This window comes from Paramormyrops kingsleyae, chromosome 3, assembly GCF_048594095.1.
Source record: "Paramormyrops kingsleyae isolate MSU_618 chromosome 3, PKINGS_0.4, whole genome shotgun sequence".
Classification (NCBI taxonomy): Eukaryota; Metazoa; Chordata; class Actinopteri; order Osteoglossiformes; family Mormyridae; genus Paramormyrops; species Paramormyrops kingsleyae.
In genome coordinates this window covers 17,911,528-17,931,541 of record NC_132799.1, presented here as the reverse complement: position 1 = coordinate 17,931,541, position 20,014 = coordinate 17,911,528, and the positions used below count along the sequence as shown (strand labels likewise).

General features: G+C 43.3%; 1 protein-coding gene across 2 annotated transcripts in view; it reads right to left on the bottom strand.

Annotated features, from left to right (window-relative positions):
- wdr27 (WD repeat domain 27) overlaps positions 1-20,014 on the bottom strand; it is an 87,432-nt gene that overhangs the window by 30,010 nt on the left and 37,408 nt on the right. For both annotated transcript variants that reach the window (XM_072709758.1, XM_023830256.2), the window contains exons 22-23: positions 13,983-14,080; positions 5,162-5,264 (exon numbers count right to left, since the gene is read on the bottom strand). In XM_072709758.1, the coding sequence (XP_072565859.1) occupies positions 5,162-5,264; positions 13,983-14,080 (201 nt within the window). The remainder of the gene's footprint in view (positions 1-5,161; positions 5,265-13,982; positions 14,081-20,014) is intronic.

Below are 20,014 nucleotides of genomic sequence, written 5' to 3'. Positions count from 1 at the left end.
TTTTATTGTTATTTAGGCCATACTCTGTGGCCTAGGTGTGTAGTAGGTTTGTGTAAGTATATTCCATGATGTTCTCAAAATGGAAGAATCACCTATGACACATTTCTCAGAATGTCGTTACGTGATGCATGATTGTTTTGATTCTAATGAATAAAACTATTCTGTTTGTACATTACTTCGGACTATCGGCAAGTAAATGCTGTAAGTGTCCCTGTTTCCTTTATTGCTAGTGGAATATTGCATAGATAATGTTGGTAATACTCAATAAATTGAATTTGCTAAGGGGCAATTGGCAAATTCTGCTGTCTCCCTGGGCATCAGAAATTTCTGCATTTGCAACCTCTGACAATTTTGTCCAGTGTACAGTGATGCATGGTGGCTGTGGCTCAATACTCCTCACTAATGATGGCCAAAATAACATTTCATGAACCATCTGCTGTATTTTTCTGACTCTCGGCAATTGACAAGCTAGCGAGTTCGGCACGTTCAGCTGAACTTGTTACTAGGCAATTCTCATAGGAGATCCATAGGAGATGTTTATAACATAATTTCTCAATGTTGCAGTATTATTTCATATTTAAAATGCATATAATTACACCATTGGCCACTGGTATCATTGTTTTTATTATTTAATTCATTTTGTTTGGCGTAAGATACTAAGTTTTGGAGTCGCATGGCCCTAGCTCTACTTTTCCCATTGGATACAGTGGGGAAAATAAGTACTGAACGTGTCAACATTTTTCTCAGTAAATATATTTCTAATGGGGCTATTGACATAAAATTTACACCAGATGTCGGTAACAACCCAAGTAATCCACACATACAAAGAAATCAAAACAAGTAAGTCCATGAATTAAGTTATGTGTAATAAAGTGAAATGACACAGGGAATATGTATTGAACACACTTACTGAAATGTATTTAATACTTAGTAGAAAAGTCTTTGTTGGCAATCACAGCTTCAAGATGCCTCCTGTATGGAGAAACTAGTCGCATGCACTGTTCAGATGTGATTTTGACCCATTCTTCCATTCAAATCTTGAAGGGTCTGGGGGCTTCTCCTATCTCCACTTAGTACCAGTGTACAGACTGGCCATGATGTCCAGCAACTTGGGGTGGATCCCATGAAGTCTGAGGATGTCCCACAGGTACCTTAATCAACTGACTTGAATGCTTGATGAAAATCGACAAAGGCTGCAAAGAAACTCTGCTGATATTCATGTTTGGGCTTGATGAGAACCCTCAATGCCAGGATGCAGTCGATGGTACAGTAGACTTCTTAGGCACAAAACCAGATTGCTCTGGTCACTGGTAGGTGAGCAAGTGGTCACGGATCCTGTTGAGGATGACCCCAGCAAGGACCATACCCAGCACTGAGAGCATATTATCCCCGTGTAGTGCCACAATCCAGGCAATCACACTTCCTTTTCCAGATAAGAACAAGTTCCATTTTCCAGTCAGTTGGGATGACAACCAATTAGAAGCAAAGGTTGCTTGCAAATGCCAGGAGGACAGCCTTACCACCAGCCTGAAGAAATTCATCCCAGATACTACAGATCCCTGTAACCTTCCCTACCCTCAGCTAGTTGACCACCTAACTGGAGGATCAGCCTCAAGAACTGTGGACCCAGAGATGTCCAACATCTTCTCCAGAGAATGAGCTGCTCAAAGTAGCAGTCCAGTGAGTCACAACTGAAATGTCATCCATAAGGACCGTTCAATCACCCGCCCTGACTGCAACTCTCCTAGGGACAGATTCGGATGTGCTTAATGCTTCAATTCATCTATAAGCAAGATGGGGATCACTAAACCATAGATGCTGTGTGTCGCTTGCTCATATATTCCACTAGCAATCACCTCCTTTCTGCCCTCAGAGCCCTTGCTACTGTCCTTCTCAGTTCCCAGTACAGACTGGAGTTGCAATCAAGCCATGCACTGTGACTCCTCCTGATAATATTCAGGTTGCCTTGCAAGATGAAACACCGGCAATACCAACACAACCTTCAGCAACCTTCAAGGTCTCTCCCACATCTCAATACAATCAGCAGTCATACCCAAGTCTCCAAATTCCTCACACAAATTACGTGGAGTTTGAAACAGCTTGATCCCGGAGTCTAGCCAGGTCCTGCCTTATTCTCCTAGTAGGTAGTAGCCTACTGGACCTAAGCTGAATCTTCAGCAAGTCTGAGGTCAGTATTCACAAACTGGGCACTCCTGTAGACACTGCAGTTCTGTAGGACCCTCCAGCATCTGCCCACAAGGATGTGATCAATCTCCTTCCCCGCACCACCAGTACTGGAGTACCAATGATACAGCACAGGGCACTGGAACCAGGATCCAGCGACCGACAGGCCCTGACCTTTTGCAAAGTCAAGTAACATGGAGCCACTTTCACCATGATTGGCAGCCCTGTGGGGACCAACACAATCCTTATAGCCAGCCTTGTCAGTACTAGTGGTCGAACTGAAATCATCCATGACCAGAGAAATGTCACCACATGGGTACCCATCAACCACCGAGCAAAACTGTGAATAAAATATCTCCCTCTTCAAGACATCACTCACCACATTTGGAGCAAACCCTGAGACAACAGACAAGACATCCAGAGAGTGCCTTAACCTGAACCGCATAATATGCTTGTTGAAAGGAGTAACATCAACCACCATCAAGAGCAGCTAATCCGCCACAGCAACAGCTACTCCCTGAGTATGGGAGCCATCAGGGCAACCTGACAAATAGGTATACCTAACTATGCGCCTACCCGGATAGGCTGGCTCAGGTTAGGATCCGAGTGCTGCCGTGCAGCGGGTGACGCCTCAGCACCACACCAATCCCAATCCCCAGCAGGCCTGACCCCATTGGCTCTCCAGCAGTTTTGTCTCTACCGTGGATGAGGCTCCCAAGGGCTTTTCCCCCCCATCCCCTTCATCATGCATGCAGCCTTCCTATTGGTGGCTGCAGCAGAGCTAGTCCCGCAGAGAGCAGAAACGTTTGTCTGTTTTGTCAGAGCTGTGTAAAGGTTTTACGGCGGCTGGAGTGCCAATTCCGCCACCAACCCCCAGATTTCTCCCAGCAAATTGGAGGACTGCTTGAAGGGCCGTATGCAGTTTAACCTGTATTACAATTATTGATCTGGTTCTTTTTCTCCAGTGCAACATAATACTAAAATACATACACTAAAAAGCTATATACCAAGAGAATATACCTACTACTATTTTATAATGGTGAATGATCAAATTGGTTCAGTTTAAAAAAATAAAAATAAACCCTAATGAAACAGGACATTCAAGTGTTTTGATTGAGCTTAAGATGCTAAGAGCTTAAGTCCTGCTTTTATGGCTCCTACCCTACATGAAGGCTATAGCATTCCTGTATATCTGATCTGTAAAACAGAGATTTATGCCCCTGGAGAGTTTAAATATTTGAGAATCCGTGCAATCCCCTTGCCAAGACCTACGGCAATTCCAGTGTGGTGAGAAGATCCTCACTGCAAGGCACATCTACCCCCCAGAAAAGCGATTGCACTAAGTGGTCTTAGCGACTAATAGACTAGGAGGAAAATATACACTTTGGTTTTGGCTCCAGGCAGGCACTTTCCAAATTATTCCTGATCACTGTGTAACACTGAAGCATTGTGGCAAAGTGTAAAGGCCTATTACTATTTGACCTAGAGGGGAATTTGAATGAGCTCTGATGACGTGAACAATCCCTATTTTGATGTAGGTCACATCAGCTTGGAGTGAGGGGAGGGTGGTGCAAGTCAGACATTTATAACGCGAACTGTTGCCCTGTCTTCTGTTTCAAGCACAAAGATTCCACAATATTCTCCAGCATGGAGGGTGAGTTTAAAAAGCTCTGGCACTATGTTCCCACCTTTGAAAAGCTCAAAATTAAACCCAAAGCAGCTGCCCAGTGAGACACGATTCACGCAGAGAAAGGGAGACAGCTGGGAGAAAACAAAGAGAATAACAAGACAGGGTAGAAAAATCAGATTTGACACTGTATGAATGTTGTGCCCTTTTTGCAGCTACATTTCACCCATCTCCACTTGGGACATGTGGTTACGATTTGAGGTGTGTTTCTGTTTGAGTCTTTTAGCGATGCTTCCAGTCCAGTCACTATTGAGCAGCTTTACCCCTGTAGAAGCTGTCCTAGCCTTAAATGGGACCCACAATGGGACTGACGACCCAGATAACCTCACCATCATCAGGTCTGTGCAAAGGACTGGACAGAGACCATCACTCGTATAGCGCTCTCAATTCAAGAACGGTACAATGAAAGCTCAAGCCAGATGGCTGGGACCCGGTGTACGTGCTGGGAACGGCGGGAGGCATTTTCAGCTAAGTTTGGCAAACATGACAGCCCAGCGAATGCTGACTTTTCCTCAGAAAAGATGACTGAGTCTAGCTTTTTCTCTGGAGGGAATCCGTGACAGGATGTGGTGCTCCAGCAGAATGTGCTTCACAGTCTTCCACACCTAATCAGTCTCGAGCGTGGCTGAGGGCGCAGTGGAACGCGTGTGAGGTAAAAATGTTTCATGCTGAGTGAACAAGTGTACATCTTACCAGCATCATTTATTTAATTGAAAATGTATCATTCAGCCCATTGATCCTATAAAAAGTTTATTATGGGAATTAAAAAAAAAAATCCCTCAAATGCAAGGAAGGTCTCACAATGACTTTGCTCAACCTGAATGCAGAAAAAGAACATCCTGTATCCTGTCATAAATCTCCATGTCCTTTGTATGTCCCATTGGCATCAGTCAGATAACAGGTGTGTAAGAGATGCTCTAAAGTGAACTGAACTGATTCTCACACAAGCTTCGGAGTAATTCATGAACCTGTGGAAAAAAATCCACATTCCTCTGGTTTTTCCTCCACCAGACGGGAGAAATCCGACCTGCAAAGACGTGCGTGTACTCTCATTTGACCCAAACTATCACTGACATCAAATGGCTGCTCATGCATCCGTTTTTAGGCCCCTTGGACCTGCAAACAGACCGGTATGTACTGGTAGGAGAAGCTTAGGAGCAGATCCCCCATACATGATTAACGTGATTCTCCAGCCACATTTTTGGCTAAGCAAAGGCGAAACAAGCAGGCAGAGAAATACGGAAAAAAGGCAAACTAAAAAGTGTGTGTGGGGGCCAGTCAGTCACTCACAGAGTTGTCTTCGGAGCCTGTGGCGATGTAGCGCCCACAGGGCGAGAAGGCAGAGGTGCAGGGATGGCATCGATTCTGATGACCCTCAAACTTACGGACACACCTGGATGTTTGGGAGAGAAGAGCAATGTCACTCAGCTTATTATTGATCAAAATGGGTTTATCCTTTTTCAACCAGACTAACGAGTCCCTTGTCAGTCAAAGAAAAAAGGTATACACAACATCCTGGAGGAGAGAAACTGCACTGGTACCAGACCCACAGGTTGGAGCAGCAAAACGCTGAAGGCATTGCCAAAGACTCAATAACGGTTCTGAAAGTACTTGTGTGTGTGCGTCAAGCTGTAACTGTGTCTGATTGGCCCTTAACTCCAGCCATCTTGCCTGTGGTTCCCATGAGCACGGCAAGCAGAACATTTTGTGTGAGCTCATGCTTCTGGCAGGATGGGGAGGTTCTGTGTAGGAAACAAACTACAGATCCAACTCCATTTATCAGTGCATCATTTCTTCCAGAACAGTTTGATATATTATTTGTCATTAATTTGATTTGTTTCATCTCTCTAAAAGCCTCAATTTTGCTCCAAGTAAACAGGACCAGAAATTAATAAGGATGACTATAATGATACAGTACATTTATAAGGACTACTAATAAGTCAGTAAAAAAAAATCCCTGTCAGAGGGCAATGTCCCTGATTTTGGCTCTAACTTCAGTCACTCTTGCATGAAAAATTACACTGAGTTCTTTTAAAGTCACAGAGGGCCCGTACTTGGTACTGGTAGCTTAAGATATCACATCTGGAGCTCATTGATAAATAAAACAATATAAAACAAGCAGAAAGTTACAGCTACCAAAAGAATTAGTATATAGCTGCGCCTGACTGCGCATACCCATCAGTAAATTGCATGCCGTTCACGCAGAATGACAGCTCATGGAAGAAGAGCCCCAGGAAACCCACAGAGGAAGTATGCAGCCATGGATGATGCACTCCCATGCCATGACTCCCAAGTTCATTCTTGCAGATGCTGCTGTGCGTAGTTGCCCCACCACAGGCCATTTCTGCTGTATATGTGGATGTTGCCCATGACAGCGTACCCAGAACTAAGCAAACATAAAAAACGTTAGCTGTTCCCCAGTAGGTCTGAATAAACGCAATCAAAACAGGATGATTTTGGGCTGATGAACCATTACCAAGAAGAATGGGATCATCAGGCATCAATGTCAGACATTTTGAAGCGTCTCTTCATAACCTTAAAAACTGAAATGGTTTAATACCTAATACCACAGCCTTGCAATTTCATTTAAGAAATCAGTCATTTTCTCTTTCTTCATGTACATCAAGAATGCTCGGCTGCTATTTTTTTCCTTGGTAATCAGTTGAATATGTACAGTCACGGCTAATCAGAGTAATATGATGATGAAGCAGAGAGGAGGAAACAGAACCTTAAATATTTTTACAGAAAAAACAAAATGTCATATACTGTATAGATAAATAGCTCAAAACAGTATTCAAAGAGTTTGCCAGAATGCATCAAAGTTTCCAGCGCACTTGGGGTCACCATCTTACAGCAATTTCTCTCAGGCTAAATGAAGTGTCTCTGAGGTTGTGTTATCTATTATTATTACCAGCAATGGTCATGGTCTTAGGGACAGAAAAGCAGATGAAGATAATTCTGCCCTCAAGGATTAGAGCGGACATCAAAACTGCTCTACACGACACACAGAACTCTACATGATAAAATAACTTGAATATTCTCATGGACATGTTGGAATTTACTGTTACATGACCAAAAATTTGTAAATAACTCAAATCCTAGTGTGACATGAGCACTGATTGGATGCTTTAACTACAGATTAATAGATTTGTAGAACAAAGAAGAAAAGTGATGGTGGCTCACAGGAATGGCCTTCTGTCCTCCAAAAGTAAGGTCTTACATTATTGTATTTTAAATGCAGTGTTGCCAGATTCAGCCTGAAATACAGCAATCCTGTTTTGTAGGCTATAAATTATATCGGGTGTTTTTGAAGTGCTATTGGACCAAGCCACTTTATAATGCTCTCATGCATATGTGGATTTAAAACACAGGCATCTGTAACTCATGGAATATGGTTTACAGTTATTATATAGGTCAGACTCTACATTCCATGACTACTGTACCAGTTAGACTTGCATATGTGGCCTGCAAATGCGGTGGAGCCTGGAGCAGTGGACTCCAGACAGCAGTACAACACGCTTAAATCCCATGGGGGGCGTAAGTACTGCTCCAGTAAAACCCCAGCTGTACAAATAAGATTTAGTATAAATGCATACAATAGTTGGTTTGAGCACTGCAAGTTGTCAGTCTCTCTTGGATAGTGGAGACTACAAGGAAAATAAACAATGAAAGAGCTTGGAAAACAGAGAAATGGTGCTTTAAAAGCCATCTCTGGATATGCAGAGCATCTCTTTAAAGTTTAAATCAGTAATGCATATATCATCCAAGCATTGCCATGAAACAGAGCTAGGGGGGGATTTCAAAAACGGTCGGAGGTTGTGACCCATAACTTGAGCACAACACGAGCAGAGTGGCAGAATGAACCATCACCATGCCACATTAAGCCACTCTCACACCATCACTTCCCCTTTCATCTAAGTAAATCTGTAATAATATTTAGAGTGTGCACAAACAAACAGAAGAGAGTCCTTTGTCCCGACTTCCCATTATCTCTCCACATCGGCTGACACGGCAGTCAGCACCTAGGTACCAGGGACTACCCCTGCTTGTTCCAACCACTATATAGGTTCAGGAACCTAGTTCCTGGTTCCGAGTTCCTGGGCCGTCTTAACCAGGCACTTTTGTAACTCTGGGCCACCTTCATTTGTCGCTTTCACACCACACAACATGAACCATGACCTTTATGTTAAATAAGTGTGGGAGATGCAAAAAGCTCCTAGGTTAAACTGCACACATAATTTCATATGAAACTATTCCTGCCACACCTAAGCAATGGAGGATGAAATCGCTTTGTCAGTTATTTGCGGGATTGATCATGATCAAAATGGGACTCAGCCTTTTTTCCATAACCACTTGTCCTATTCAGGGTCACAGCGGGTCTGGATCTTAGAGGCTATGGGCAAAAGGCACGGAACAACCCAGAATGGGGTACCAACCCACTGTATGGCACACTCATACCTATGGGCAACTTGATAACTCCAATTAATCTCATGAAGTTTTTGGCCTGTAGGGAGAAACTGGAAGAACATGCAATTTCCATACACATGGAGCCATGACGAAAACTAAACCCCAGCCCCAGAGGTGCGAGGCAACAGTGCTAACCACTGCACCACCATCGCCACAGCCCTTTATTTTTATTGCATTTATATGACCTGTGACATGTTTATAATTCATTATACCACGACTTTGATAAATACTATTTTCTTATTGGTCCAGAGATGTCACGTGGGTGTTGATTATTTTCTTGTGACCATGCAAGTAGTTCCAGCAGCTGAATGACAGTTCTATATAAATGCATTTTAATGCTTTCTTAAGCATGTTAATACAAAAAACTGTATTTTTACTCATAGTTATTCTTATCTGCATAATTTACCTTGGTTTTTTAAACACAAGCACCTGAGTATTGATGGTTTTGATGGTAATTTAACAGACTTTCGAGTGAGTAGCCAGACCAGACGTTTTATGCTAATAGGGACTGCATTCTTAAGAGCATATTGGGACATTATTCAATGCTAACTGAAGTAATTTTCTTCTTCTGTGACTAGTTTATTCTAATATTATTTTTGTTCATTAGCCTTGGTATAAGTGAGATAAACCACTTTGAGGTATGCAGTTATACGAAAATAATCAACTCCAACTTGGTTAGCAGCCCTCCGCTGGATAAAATTATTGATGAAATGGATAATTAACTATTCCCAAACGTATTTAAATGAAATATAAATAACAAAAGACCTGAAAAACTGCAAGTTAAATTTTGAGGATATGTAAGCGAGCTCCTTTATCCTTAGTGAATCGGTTTACTGCATCAAGCTTCAAAAGGGAGGTGGCACTACATCAGGGTGGCAATTCCAAAACAGGAGGCTTGGCCTTGATCACAGAAACCACCATGAAGCAGTACGTGTTTCTACAGGAGTCTCATGCCAGACTGACAAGGATTATTGCTGAACTAAGCAGTGAGAGACACGGACAGACATGCACTTTTACCTCAGAAATCGGCATCTGCATTCCGCATGCTAACCTTAAGTCACCGTGACACGAGTCATCATTAGGGACTGGAGGGCAGACTTAATGGAGGGCATTCCAGCAGATTAGCGGGGTCTATGAAACCATTTCTTATGTGGTAAAAAAGTACTGTGTCTCAGAAATCTGCTGGATGCAGGCTGAAGTTTGCTGACGAAATACATGGTGGAAATAGAACATCAGAACGAGAGATGAGGGAAGCTGAAGCAGCGAATCCGGCGAGTTTCCATCAGACCAGAGGCCCCCAAACTATGTCCATGGTTTATTCAGTAGGGTTTTATAAGACACACAGGGAATATTACACCAAGTGCTTAACCCGTCTTAAACTGGCCATAAAGCAAAGATTTGCATCTAATGAGAACAGAAATCCATGCATGACACTCCGCAATGGGCAGACCCATGCAGCAGCACTTCATATAAATCATTGAAATATATTGTCCAGCCATTTATCATCAGCATTTATGGGGCAGCACAATAACACAATAAGTTAACTTCCTCAATAATGCTGTCCAGGCTGCCAAACAATTACATTTTCCACTTTCATTAAAAAAGACATTGACCCAAATAGACAGAAGAGGGATATTATGTTAAAAGTCAAAAGAAAATTAATGGCTCCGTCCTTGTTGAACACAGTGGTTATTGTCTCTCACCCTCTTTCTTGCCTGCCAGCTACCTACGTTCCGCTAAAATTTAGTTAGTAAACTAATTAGTTAGTAAACCCCCCTTAATTTCCTGTGTGCTTCCCTTTAGTACCAGATATCACAGTGACTAGGAATAAGTACAAATTAAATTATTTAAAATTCCCTATTTTTTCCCTGAGTACGTACTACAAGTTCTATAACATTTTACAAATAATAAACAAATAAATAGGAAAATCACAGACACCACCCAAAAACAATATGCAAATCAGAGTCTTTAACCTAAGAGCACCGGCACACAAATTACACAAACTCTACCCAAACAAAAGCATTTTATCCACAATCAATTGCAGTGTTTCAATTAAATTATATTCTGGTTTAAGAGTGTGGGCAGAGAAGTGGACCAGAGTGGACTTCATGGAACAGACAGAACCAGAGAGATCCAGAATCACCCCATCAGAGCCTGGGGCTCCCCAGTCCTGTTGTTCAGGAGTCATGGCAAGAGGCAGCAGGTTAGTACCAACAGCCCTGATATTCTTCTACAACAGGCTAGATATGTGCCCCACATCTGCCTGGACCATGGAGCAGCATATGGTCTGATATGCCAGCAGCACAGGGCCTGGCCGGACCAGCTGGAGCACAACTTCTTTGCGACATAACCAATGTGCACAGCACACACTTTAAGGGAAATTATTAGGAAATCTCCCTCTCTTTAGCACACCGTGCTGCCCTATGAATTGTTTTTCCCCTCTGTGGTATGTATATGACTACAACGATTAAAAGTGGCAAGCAATCAAGGGGTGACGGATTGTTCTAAATCCAAACCTCATTTCTAAAAGAAAAGAAAAATGTATGCCAAGTGTACGACAAATTAGGGAAGAGTGCTTTGTGATTAAATACTGAGCGGTCTGTACTTCACTCAGGGTGCTCGTATTCGGGCCCTCCATGTAATTCCTGTATCGACTCTCCACATCCACGCTCCCCCTCATGCTGTAACAGGGGAACAGAGCTGCTCTCTGATGGACCCAAAGCCGACCAGCGCACGACCTGGAAACAGGGCTCAAATATTTATTACAGAAGGAGAAGACCTCTACGGAATTTGGCGACAGGACCGGAAAGCCTCTCAGCCTCAAAGAATGAAGGACACCAAATACTAAATTTTCACACTTTGCCAAGAGCTCACATACAAAGAATTTAAATCCACAGTGGCTGAAGAACTGCAGCAATCTTGTTCTTCCATACAAGGCCAGCTATGCACAGGGCCAGGTCTTTATCATTTATCTTATCAAAATCACCAAAATCCCTTTTAAAGATTTACTTCCAGTACCGTGTGTATATGCTTACTAAACACATTCAAGGGGATTAACTTGGATTGGTAATGCTAAATGAATTAGCCATTTATTAAAATGGATTTAGGCAGACAGAGCTGACTAAACACATTAAACCCTTAGCAGAAGATAAACATCCAGTTGTAAGGCCTTTACACGGACCAAATTTTACTCCAGTCAATATCCCATATCAGCATAAAACAAATATCAACTGCCCCCAAAAATGCACACATCCCCCACATTCCAACATCTGCCATTATCATGACATCACTCACATTGTGAACTAGCCAACTACTACAATTTAAGTACAAACTTGTGCATTTAATGTATTTTTCCCTGCACTCTTTTACAACACATATATACAATATTTAAGTCATAATTATTAGATTTCAGCTTCCACAGGGATCTCATAAAAAGGCAACTTAATGAATTTGAAACAGTTTGGCTTGCATGCAGGATCAGGTTTCAGTTACTAAGGTCTTTGGACGCATTTCCCACAGTTTTTGCTCATAGCCCTTGATAGTTTCGAGGTGGCCCTTTGCATTGCAGGAAAAAGATGTTACGATTCTCATGAGGAATCTGACCTAAGGAAGGGGGGAACCTTGGCACAGTAGCCCCTCTGCCTCCACAAGTCCAGAACCTGGGCTGTCCTTCAGCACGTGGGATCGCAGAGGCGGCGCTCTCTCTGTGTGAGGGAGGTGGCTACCGCCAGCACCCCTCTGCTGCAGCTGTGTTCGGAAAGTGTGAGAAGTCACACAGGCTTTCGAAAGAAGGATACTTCAGGCTCTTCCGCCAAAGGGAAAAGGCTAAAAGGGGCCTGACGTAGAGAAACACCCGCACAGATCACAGACGCAATCCTGAAATGTTTGGTTTATGAAATAAACATGAAAGAAGCATGTGATGGTCACTTATTTCATAGGTAACATACCTCTAGGATAAAATGAAGACACATTTATGCCTGAATTCCTTACATTCGGTTAAGCTAAGGTCACACTCCTGGCTGGATTAAGTCTTCGCAGCAGAGCACCTACAATTTTAATTAGCAGTATAATACCCTGTTGAGAGATATAAATGCCACATTTATAGGAGTATGTGGGTGGAGTGAAGACCATTTTTGGTTTCACGTGGTAAAAACTTGGGGAAGTTTGACTCTGGTGGGGGAGGAGAAGAAAGGTCTGTTCCTGGATCAGTCCAGCAGGCTGATGTCTTGTACAGAGCTGACAGGCTTGGACTTGGCATATAAAATGGTGTCCTACCATATTCGGACCAACAGAGTCAAACTCACTCAATCAATCCTTGCCAGAAGATAAGACCTCCCAGCCTTTCCTCAACCATACGTGAAACGCAGCTGTCCATTTTTCATTGGAACCCTAGAGACAACATTTTAGTATGATACAATGAAAGGTTTTCACTTTCCCTTTCAGGTAAGGCATGACTAAAAGACTGCAAACTTCAGCATGCTCCATCTGGTCTTACTGGCTATATTTGTAGAGGATTCAAGTGACATCTCATTGGTACACTCTAATACAATACCCTTTATACAACACCCACTCAACATATTTCCAGTGTATTCCCTAATCCTGCCTAGGACTTAATCATCAAGCAGTTTAATGCCAGAAGTAACTGTTAGCTCAAGGGTGAATGGATTCACACTAACAAGCTGTGAAACTAATGTATGGTTCAGATATCTAAAAACAAACAAAAAAAATGTTGGAACGTCTGTTAACTGGGCATTCACAAATTGATGTCTTGATGAATTACTGGGATCACTTAAACTTTTAGTTATTCAACTTTAATAAGTTAAGTTAAATTAGTAAGTTAAATGTGCAACATTTGATCTGACTTGTAAAACATTCCAGAATACTGTCTCTGTTCCATCTCAACACCATCAGTGACTGTTATGATATGCATTTTCAACATAAATTGGATTTATACCAAAACTCAACACATAATCTGATTTACAATCCTGGAAAATGACAAAAATGCTGAAAAACTGAGACAAGCTCCACACCGTGTACACACCTGTCCTTCTGGTCACAGGTCATGGGCCATGACCACTCACAGAAATGAAAGCGAAAGTGCACAGATTGTAAACTAGATCATGCAAATGTACTAATTTGGTTTTGGTATATTTAACCACCAACAATATGCAAGCTGTAAATAAAGTATATGACAGTATGCTTCATTTACATAGAAGCAGCACATGGATAGATTTCATAAAGTCTGCATAAGTTCTCCAAATGAGACCCATAGCCCAACAGACAATAATTTTTTTTTCTGTAGTATGTTACTTTCCTATTGATGGCAAGTTTGACATTGAAACTAAAAGCATGGAAGGTGAACATCATCTCTGTGAATTTATTCTTTCCCATTTATGAATATTTTGCCTACAATGACAGCAGTTGAGCATACAGACCATGTGTGTTGAATCTGAATGCACTATTTGTCAGTAGTGAAATCCACAGGAGTCCCCCAGAGTGTGTAGCCACCCTTAGCAGTAAAATGTCAGTCTCGATATCCGGAACAGGAATTTAGAAAGTAACAGATCTAAGCTTTAATACAGAATGAGAGATATTTTCAAATAAAGGCATGAGCTGCAAGCTCTTTGCTTCAGGGCTAACCCACCTGAGAATGCGTAAATCCCACAGCTTCATCCCATCCGTCACAGCACTGGTGAGGAAGAGGTTGTAGAAGTCAAACCCCTGTGCACAGAATGACGAACCCTGCAAAACACACAGGAGCAAACTAACGTTACGGATAGAGATGTGTGCCATTTATTAAAGCACCATACCATCATGATGCCATCTATCCTTAAAACCCACCTCTCCAAACCGAACCTATTCATGAACCAGAATCCTCCAAGCTTTCGATATTTAAAAATACAGCCTTAAAACTAATTCCTTGCTTGGTAGGATTGTAAAAAGTTTGTGGAAAAATAAGGAGCAGAGATCTATGTCACACAAGGTTTAAAAGGCTGTAACATGGATTTTATCAAAGGCTTCATTTTTAACAGCAGAAAAGGACCCAAAACATACCTCCAAAGCACCTTCTTAAGAAAAATCAATATCCTATATCATCTGCTGCTTATGCAGGGTCAGATCACAAGGACTGCAGTCTAAGCAGGGATGTCCAGACGTCCCTTTCACCAGCGACCTCCTTCACCCTTACCGGTGGAATACCACGGCGTTCCCAGGCCAGCTAAGAGATATAATCTCTCCAATTTGTTCTGGGTCTGCCCCAGGGTTCCATTTTGGTTGGACATGCCCGAGACACCTCCCTAGGGAGGCATCCAGAAAGCATCCTACATAGATGCCTGAACCAGCTCAAGTGACTTCTTTCAATGCAGAAGAGCAGCAGTCCTACTTTGAGCTCCTCTCGAATGTTCATGCTCCTCACTCTATCTCTAAGGCTCAGACACCCTGCAAAGGAAACTCATTTCTGCCTCTTGTATCCATAATCTCATTCTTTTGGTCCATGCCTAAAGCTCATGACTATTAGTGAGATCATTAGATCAACTGGTAAATTGAAAGCTTTGCCTTCTGGCTCAGCTTTCTCTTCTACAACAGAATGGTACAGTTTCTGCATTACTGCTGATGCTGCACTGATCTGCTGGTTGATCTCCTTCTTCCCTGACTCCTGAACAAGACTTTGAGATACTTAATCTCCTCCGCTTGAGGCAGTAACTCATCCCTCACCAGGAGAGGGCAAGCCACCCTTTTCTGGTCAAGAACCAAGGCTTCAGACTTGGGGGTGCTGATCTTCATCCTAGCTGCCTGACACTCAGCTATAAACTGCCGTGCATGCTGCAGATCACAGCCCAATGAACAGGAACACATCAACAGGAACACATCATTTGCAAATAGCAAAGCGATCCTGAGGTGCCCCTTGGCTATGCCTAAAAATTCTGTCTAAAATGTTATGAACAGAATCGGTGACAAAGGACATCCCTGGCAAATGAGTCTGATTTACTACTGCTGATGCAAACTAAACTCTTGCTCCAGAACCTGATGGCCCACACCAGTTGACCCAGTACCCCATACTTCTGAAGCAGCCCCCCATAGGACCCCCAAGGGACACATTTGTATGTCTTTTCCATGACCAGGACAGAATCTCCATTATTCCTCCTGGGTCTGAGGTTCGACCAAAGTGTGGACCCTCCTCTCAAGTATCCTACATGGACCTTCCCAGAGAGGCTGAAGAGTGTGATCGTTTTGAGAGGGGGGTCCATCCGGACTGAGGACCACCACCCCAGTCTGCCAAACCAAAGGTACTGTCCCCAAGCTCCACACAATGTTGAAGGGGAGTGTCAGCTAAGACAGCCCAACAACATCAAGAACTTTCTATAACTCAGGACGAATCTGATCCACCCCCGGAGCCATACCACCAAAGAGTGTTTTGACTACTTCAGTGATCGCAGCCCCTGTGATGGGTAAGTCCTCCTCTGAGTCTTCCAGCTTTACCACCGGTGTTCACCACCAGGTTTGGGGATTGCCACCACGACAGGCACTAACAACCTTATGGCCACAGCTCCACACAGCCACTTCTGCAATGGAGATCCAGAACATCACCCATTCAGGCTAGGAAAGCAGGAGAAGTTCTGCTGGAGGAATGAGTTGCAGATCTCCTGGACAGGGGCCTCTGCCAGATGTTCTGAGCACACCCTCAGTATATGTTTGGGTCTACCAGGTCTATCTGTCATCGTCCTTCGCCATTGGATCCAGCTCACCACCAGGTGATGATCAACTGACAGCTTGGCTCCTCTCACCCAAGTGTCTAGAACATGTGGCCACAGATTCGACAATATGATTACAAAATTGATCATAGAACTGTGGCCTAAGGTTAATCACAAACACCCATATGCTCGAACATGGTGTTCGTTATACACAAACTGTGATTACCACAGAAATCCAATAACAGAGCACCGCTCAGGTTCAGATCAGGCAGGTCGTTCCTCCCAATTACACCCCCCTGGTTTCACTGTTGCTACCCACATGAGCGTTAAAGTTCCCAGAGGGGGCACCTTCCAGCACCCCATCCAATGCCTCCAAAAACAACAATGAAATGGTGTTTAACACACAGACAACAGTCAGAGCCTGTCCCCCAAAACAAAGTCAAAGGAAGGCGACTCTCTCGTTCACAGGGGTAAACTCAAACATACAGTACTGGTACTGAACCGGGGGGCTATTAGTAGACCCTCACTTGCCTGGTGCCTCTCACCATGGATAAATCCAGGGTGGAATATAGTCCAGTCCATCTCCAGGAGTTTGGTTCCAGAGCCCGTGCGTTGAGGAGAGCCCGACTATCTAGGCGGTATCTCTCTACCGCCTGCACTAGCTCAGGCTCCTTTCACACCAGAGAGGTAACGTTCCATTTGCCTATAGCCAGATTTGGTCACTGAAGGCTGGTCTGCCGAGGTTGCTGCCACCCGATCTACAGTACACGGCACCCATTCCCCACGGCTCCTGCTGCAGGTGATGGACCCACAGGAAGGTGGACGCATGTGAAGCTATGCCCGGCAGGGCCCCATGGGTAGAAGCTCAGCCACTTGGCGCTTACCCACGAGCTCCCCCCGAGGCCTAACTCCGAGGCGAGGCCCCGATCTCCCCGATCCAGGCGTGGTAATATGATTCTTAGTGTTTCTTTTCATAGCAGTCTTTCTGAATCGCACTTTGTCTGGCCGCTCACCTAAGACCAATTTGCCTTGGGAGATCGTACCAGGGCCAATGACAAGAGGTCATCATTAATCAATTAGCTGTCAACAAGTGCGTACTTACAGGTGAGTAATGGGCTTATCCCCAGACTGCACCACACAAAGGGACGTGCCCAGACTGCACCCACAAAAAGACCAGCTTAGCGGGAGGGCTGATGACGTCATAGACGGGAGGAGGCGTGCCCCTCTCCATCACATTTCAAAGCCATTTCTACTCTTCCAGTGTGTGCACCATGTTGTTCAAAAACATAGCATGTAACTGAATTTGTGCCTGTTTGTATGTACAACAAAGAGAGAAGATAAACTAATATCGCTATGTTTGAATTTAGTCCTTGAACAAAGCTTTCAGTGAGCTGCAAATTTTGAATTTGAATGTCATAAAAATGAAACAAAAAAATGAGTACAAATTAAGTGTACTAAAGTGAATTTAATGCAATTTTGCAGAATTAAATAAAACAGAATTAAATAAAAGTGTCCGCAGCCCTCCTTCTGAGCCCTTGGTGGGGGGATGTGGTGTGATTCCCTAAAATTTCAGGGACATTGAAAGCAAATTTGAGGTAACCCTGAAGCACAAAGACTTTCCAGCATTAAGCACGACCCCAGAACTGGCAAAGTACAGAGTGGAAACATATTTGTCATTCTTTTCCATCTGTCTGCAACCATGCAAAACGATGTATACTAGGGGACTTCTACATTTGATAAAACAGATTTTTTCCCCCTTCTGCTTACCCTGCACAGACACTAAGCGTCTTAATTTATGACCTTCGCTTATTATAAATTCTTTGATGGTACAGTGATGTCTGCGTCATTTGTTTGAGTTTCCTTGGGAGACTGGGACCAAATGAAGCTGAAAGGTTATTTTAATTTGGTTTTCCGAGTAGTACATGGCTTTGAGGATTTCCAGGTGATCTCTGCTCTGTGCAAGATGGAAAGTTTAAAAGTGGGGAGGCCTTCCTGTATAGCAGCACACATTATGTCAGGATAGAAAAGAAGCAGGGATTCTGGGTAGATCGTGAAATTCACAGTCTTTACTGACAAAGCCTATGGCTTTCAAAACTGTGAGCAACACTGAGGTACCTCACTGAACTGTCCTGTCTTCCATCTTGTTTACCATCTACACATTGAAGTTCCAGTACAACACGAGCACTTGCTATCTACAAAAGTTCTCTGATGACTCCTCCATTGTAGGATACATCAGCAACAGAAATGAGTACTAGTAGAGGACTTGGTCTTATGGTGCAGCTCGTAATCTGCAGCTCAGCATCAGCAAGACAAAGGAGCTGGTGGTGGACTTTCGGAATAACAAGGAGCCCCTGAAACCATTCACCATCCAGGGGGACGAAGTAGACGTGGTACAGAGCTACAAGTACACAGAGGTACACCAGAACAGCAGACTGGACTGGGTGGACAATACATCAGTGCTGGACTAGGGCCAGAGCAAACTCTACTTTCTGGGGAAAGTCAGGTATTTTAATGTGTAGCAAGTTGCTGTATACGTTTTCTCAGGCCCTAGTGGCCAGTGTGCTTCTCCACACTGCAGCCTCCTGAGGAATGCTGTCAGTTCACATGATGCCAAATGCCTGAACAAACTTATCAGGAAGGCCAGCTCCATCACAGGACTGACCCTGAGCCCACTGGAGGCAACAGCAGATAGGATGTATGCAAAATTGGGCAATACTAAGAACAATTCTGCCCATCTGCTTCAGGGGGCGCTATCCTGGAGCCCATTTAGCAGCCGGCTCATTCCACCATGGTATACTAAAAACGCTACTGGGGGTTGTTCCTGCTTGCTGCCATCAGACACCACAACGCCTCTTCCTGATGTGCCCCACCCCCAGCCAAAACACACCGGGAAGCATCTGGTGTTCTAATTACACATTATTTATTATTCTTATCTTTTAATATTTATTTCTAGTATCACAATATTCTGTTTTGAGGATTTTATCTGTGTACTGTGTACTTTATAAATCTCTTTGCACTAAATGTACTTGTTTACTGTCTTTACATCTTGTCTGATTGCACTCTATGTATATTCTTCTGTTCACTATGTTCCTGCTGCTGTATGCACCAGAAATTCCCCCTGGGATCAACAAAGTATTAATCTTAATCTTAAACTTAATCATAAAACCTAACACTCACAACTCCCAACCTAAGTTATAGGTATTGATCCACTAACACAAATTCAGATTAACAAAGCAAGTTACAGCGAGTGCTTAGTTAAGAGGTCTGGTTTAACATGACTTGAAGTGTAGTACTTGGGTTCTTGACATTAAGGGTTCAGATATGTCTAAATATGCAAGAACTAGACCACAACAAACATCAGCACACATCAAGGATTGTTGGGAATCCTGTAGGAGCCCTCAGGAGGATTTTGTAATGATGCAATTTTCTAATCTCACAAGGACCAGCTCTGACACAATGGCCTGCATTGTGGTGAATATTTCAAAGTTGGATAGAAACTAACCGCCCTTAGGGCACCAGATCATGTCGCCAGTCATAAACGTTCCAGGGGAGCCTGGACCCCCGGATATAAGCACTGACCTGTGTGTGTGATCCCTGCAGCCATTCTGACAATCAGCTTACCCAGCTACACCACGGTCAGCTACGCTTTAAGTATGAATGCAGATTTAAAATGCAGCAAATTGGGAAAGCAGAAGGATAAACCCCCCTCATGGCTCAGCATTCCTGTATTCCCAACTGGTAATGGTATATCAACATCCATTCTCAGTGCTGTGAAAGTGACTGAACCACATGTTAGTCACAGCACATACACTCTTAGTCACAAGGCGTGTGGCATATAATAAATCCAGTGTAAAACCTGCTGAATTCATTCGACAGTTTTATGGTGGTTTAAATAGTGTGTGTAACCTACAAGATTGTGCAGTCCATTAAATAACTATCCATCCATTAAACAAATATACAATCACCACAAGGGTTGACTCTTTCC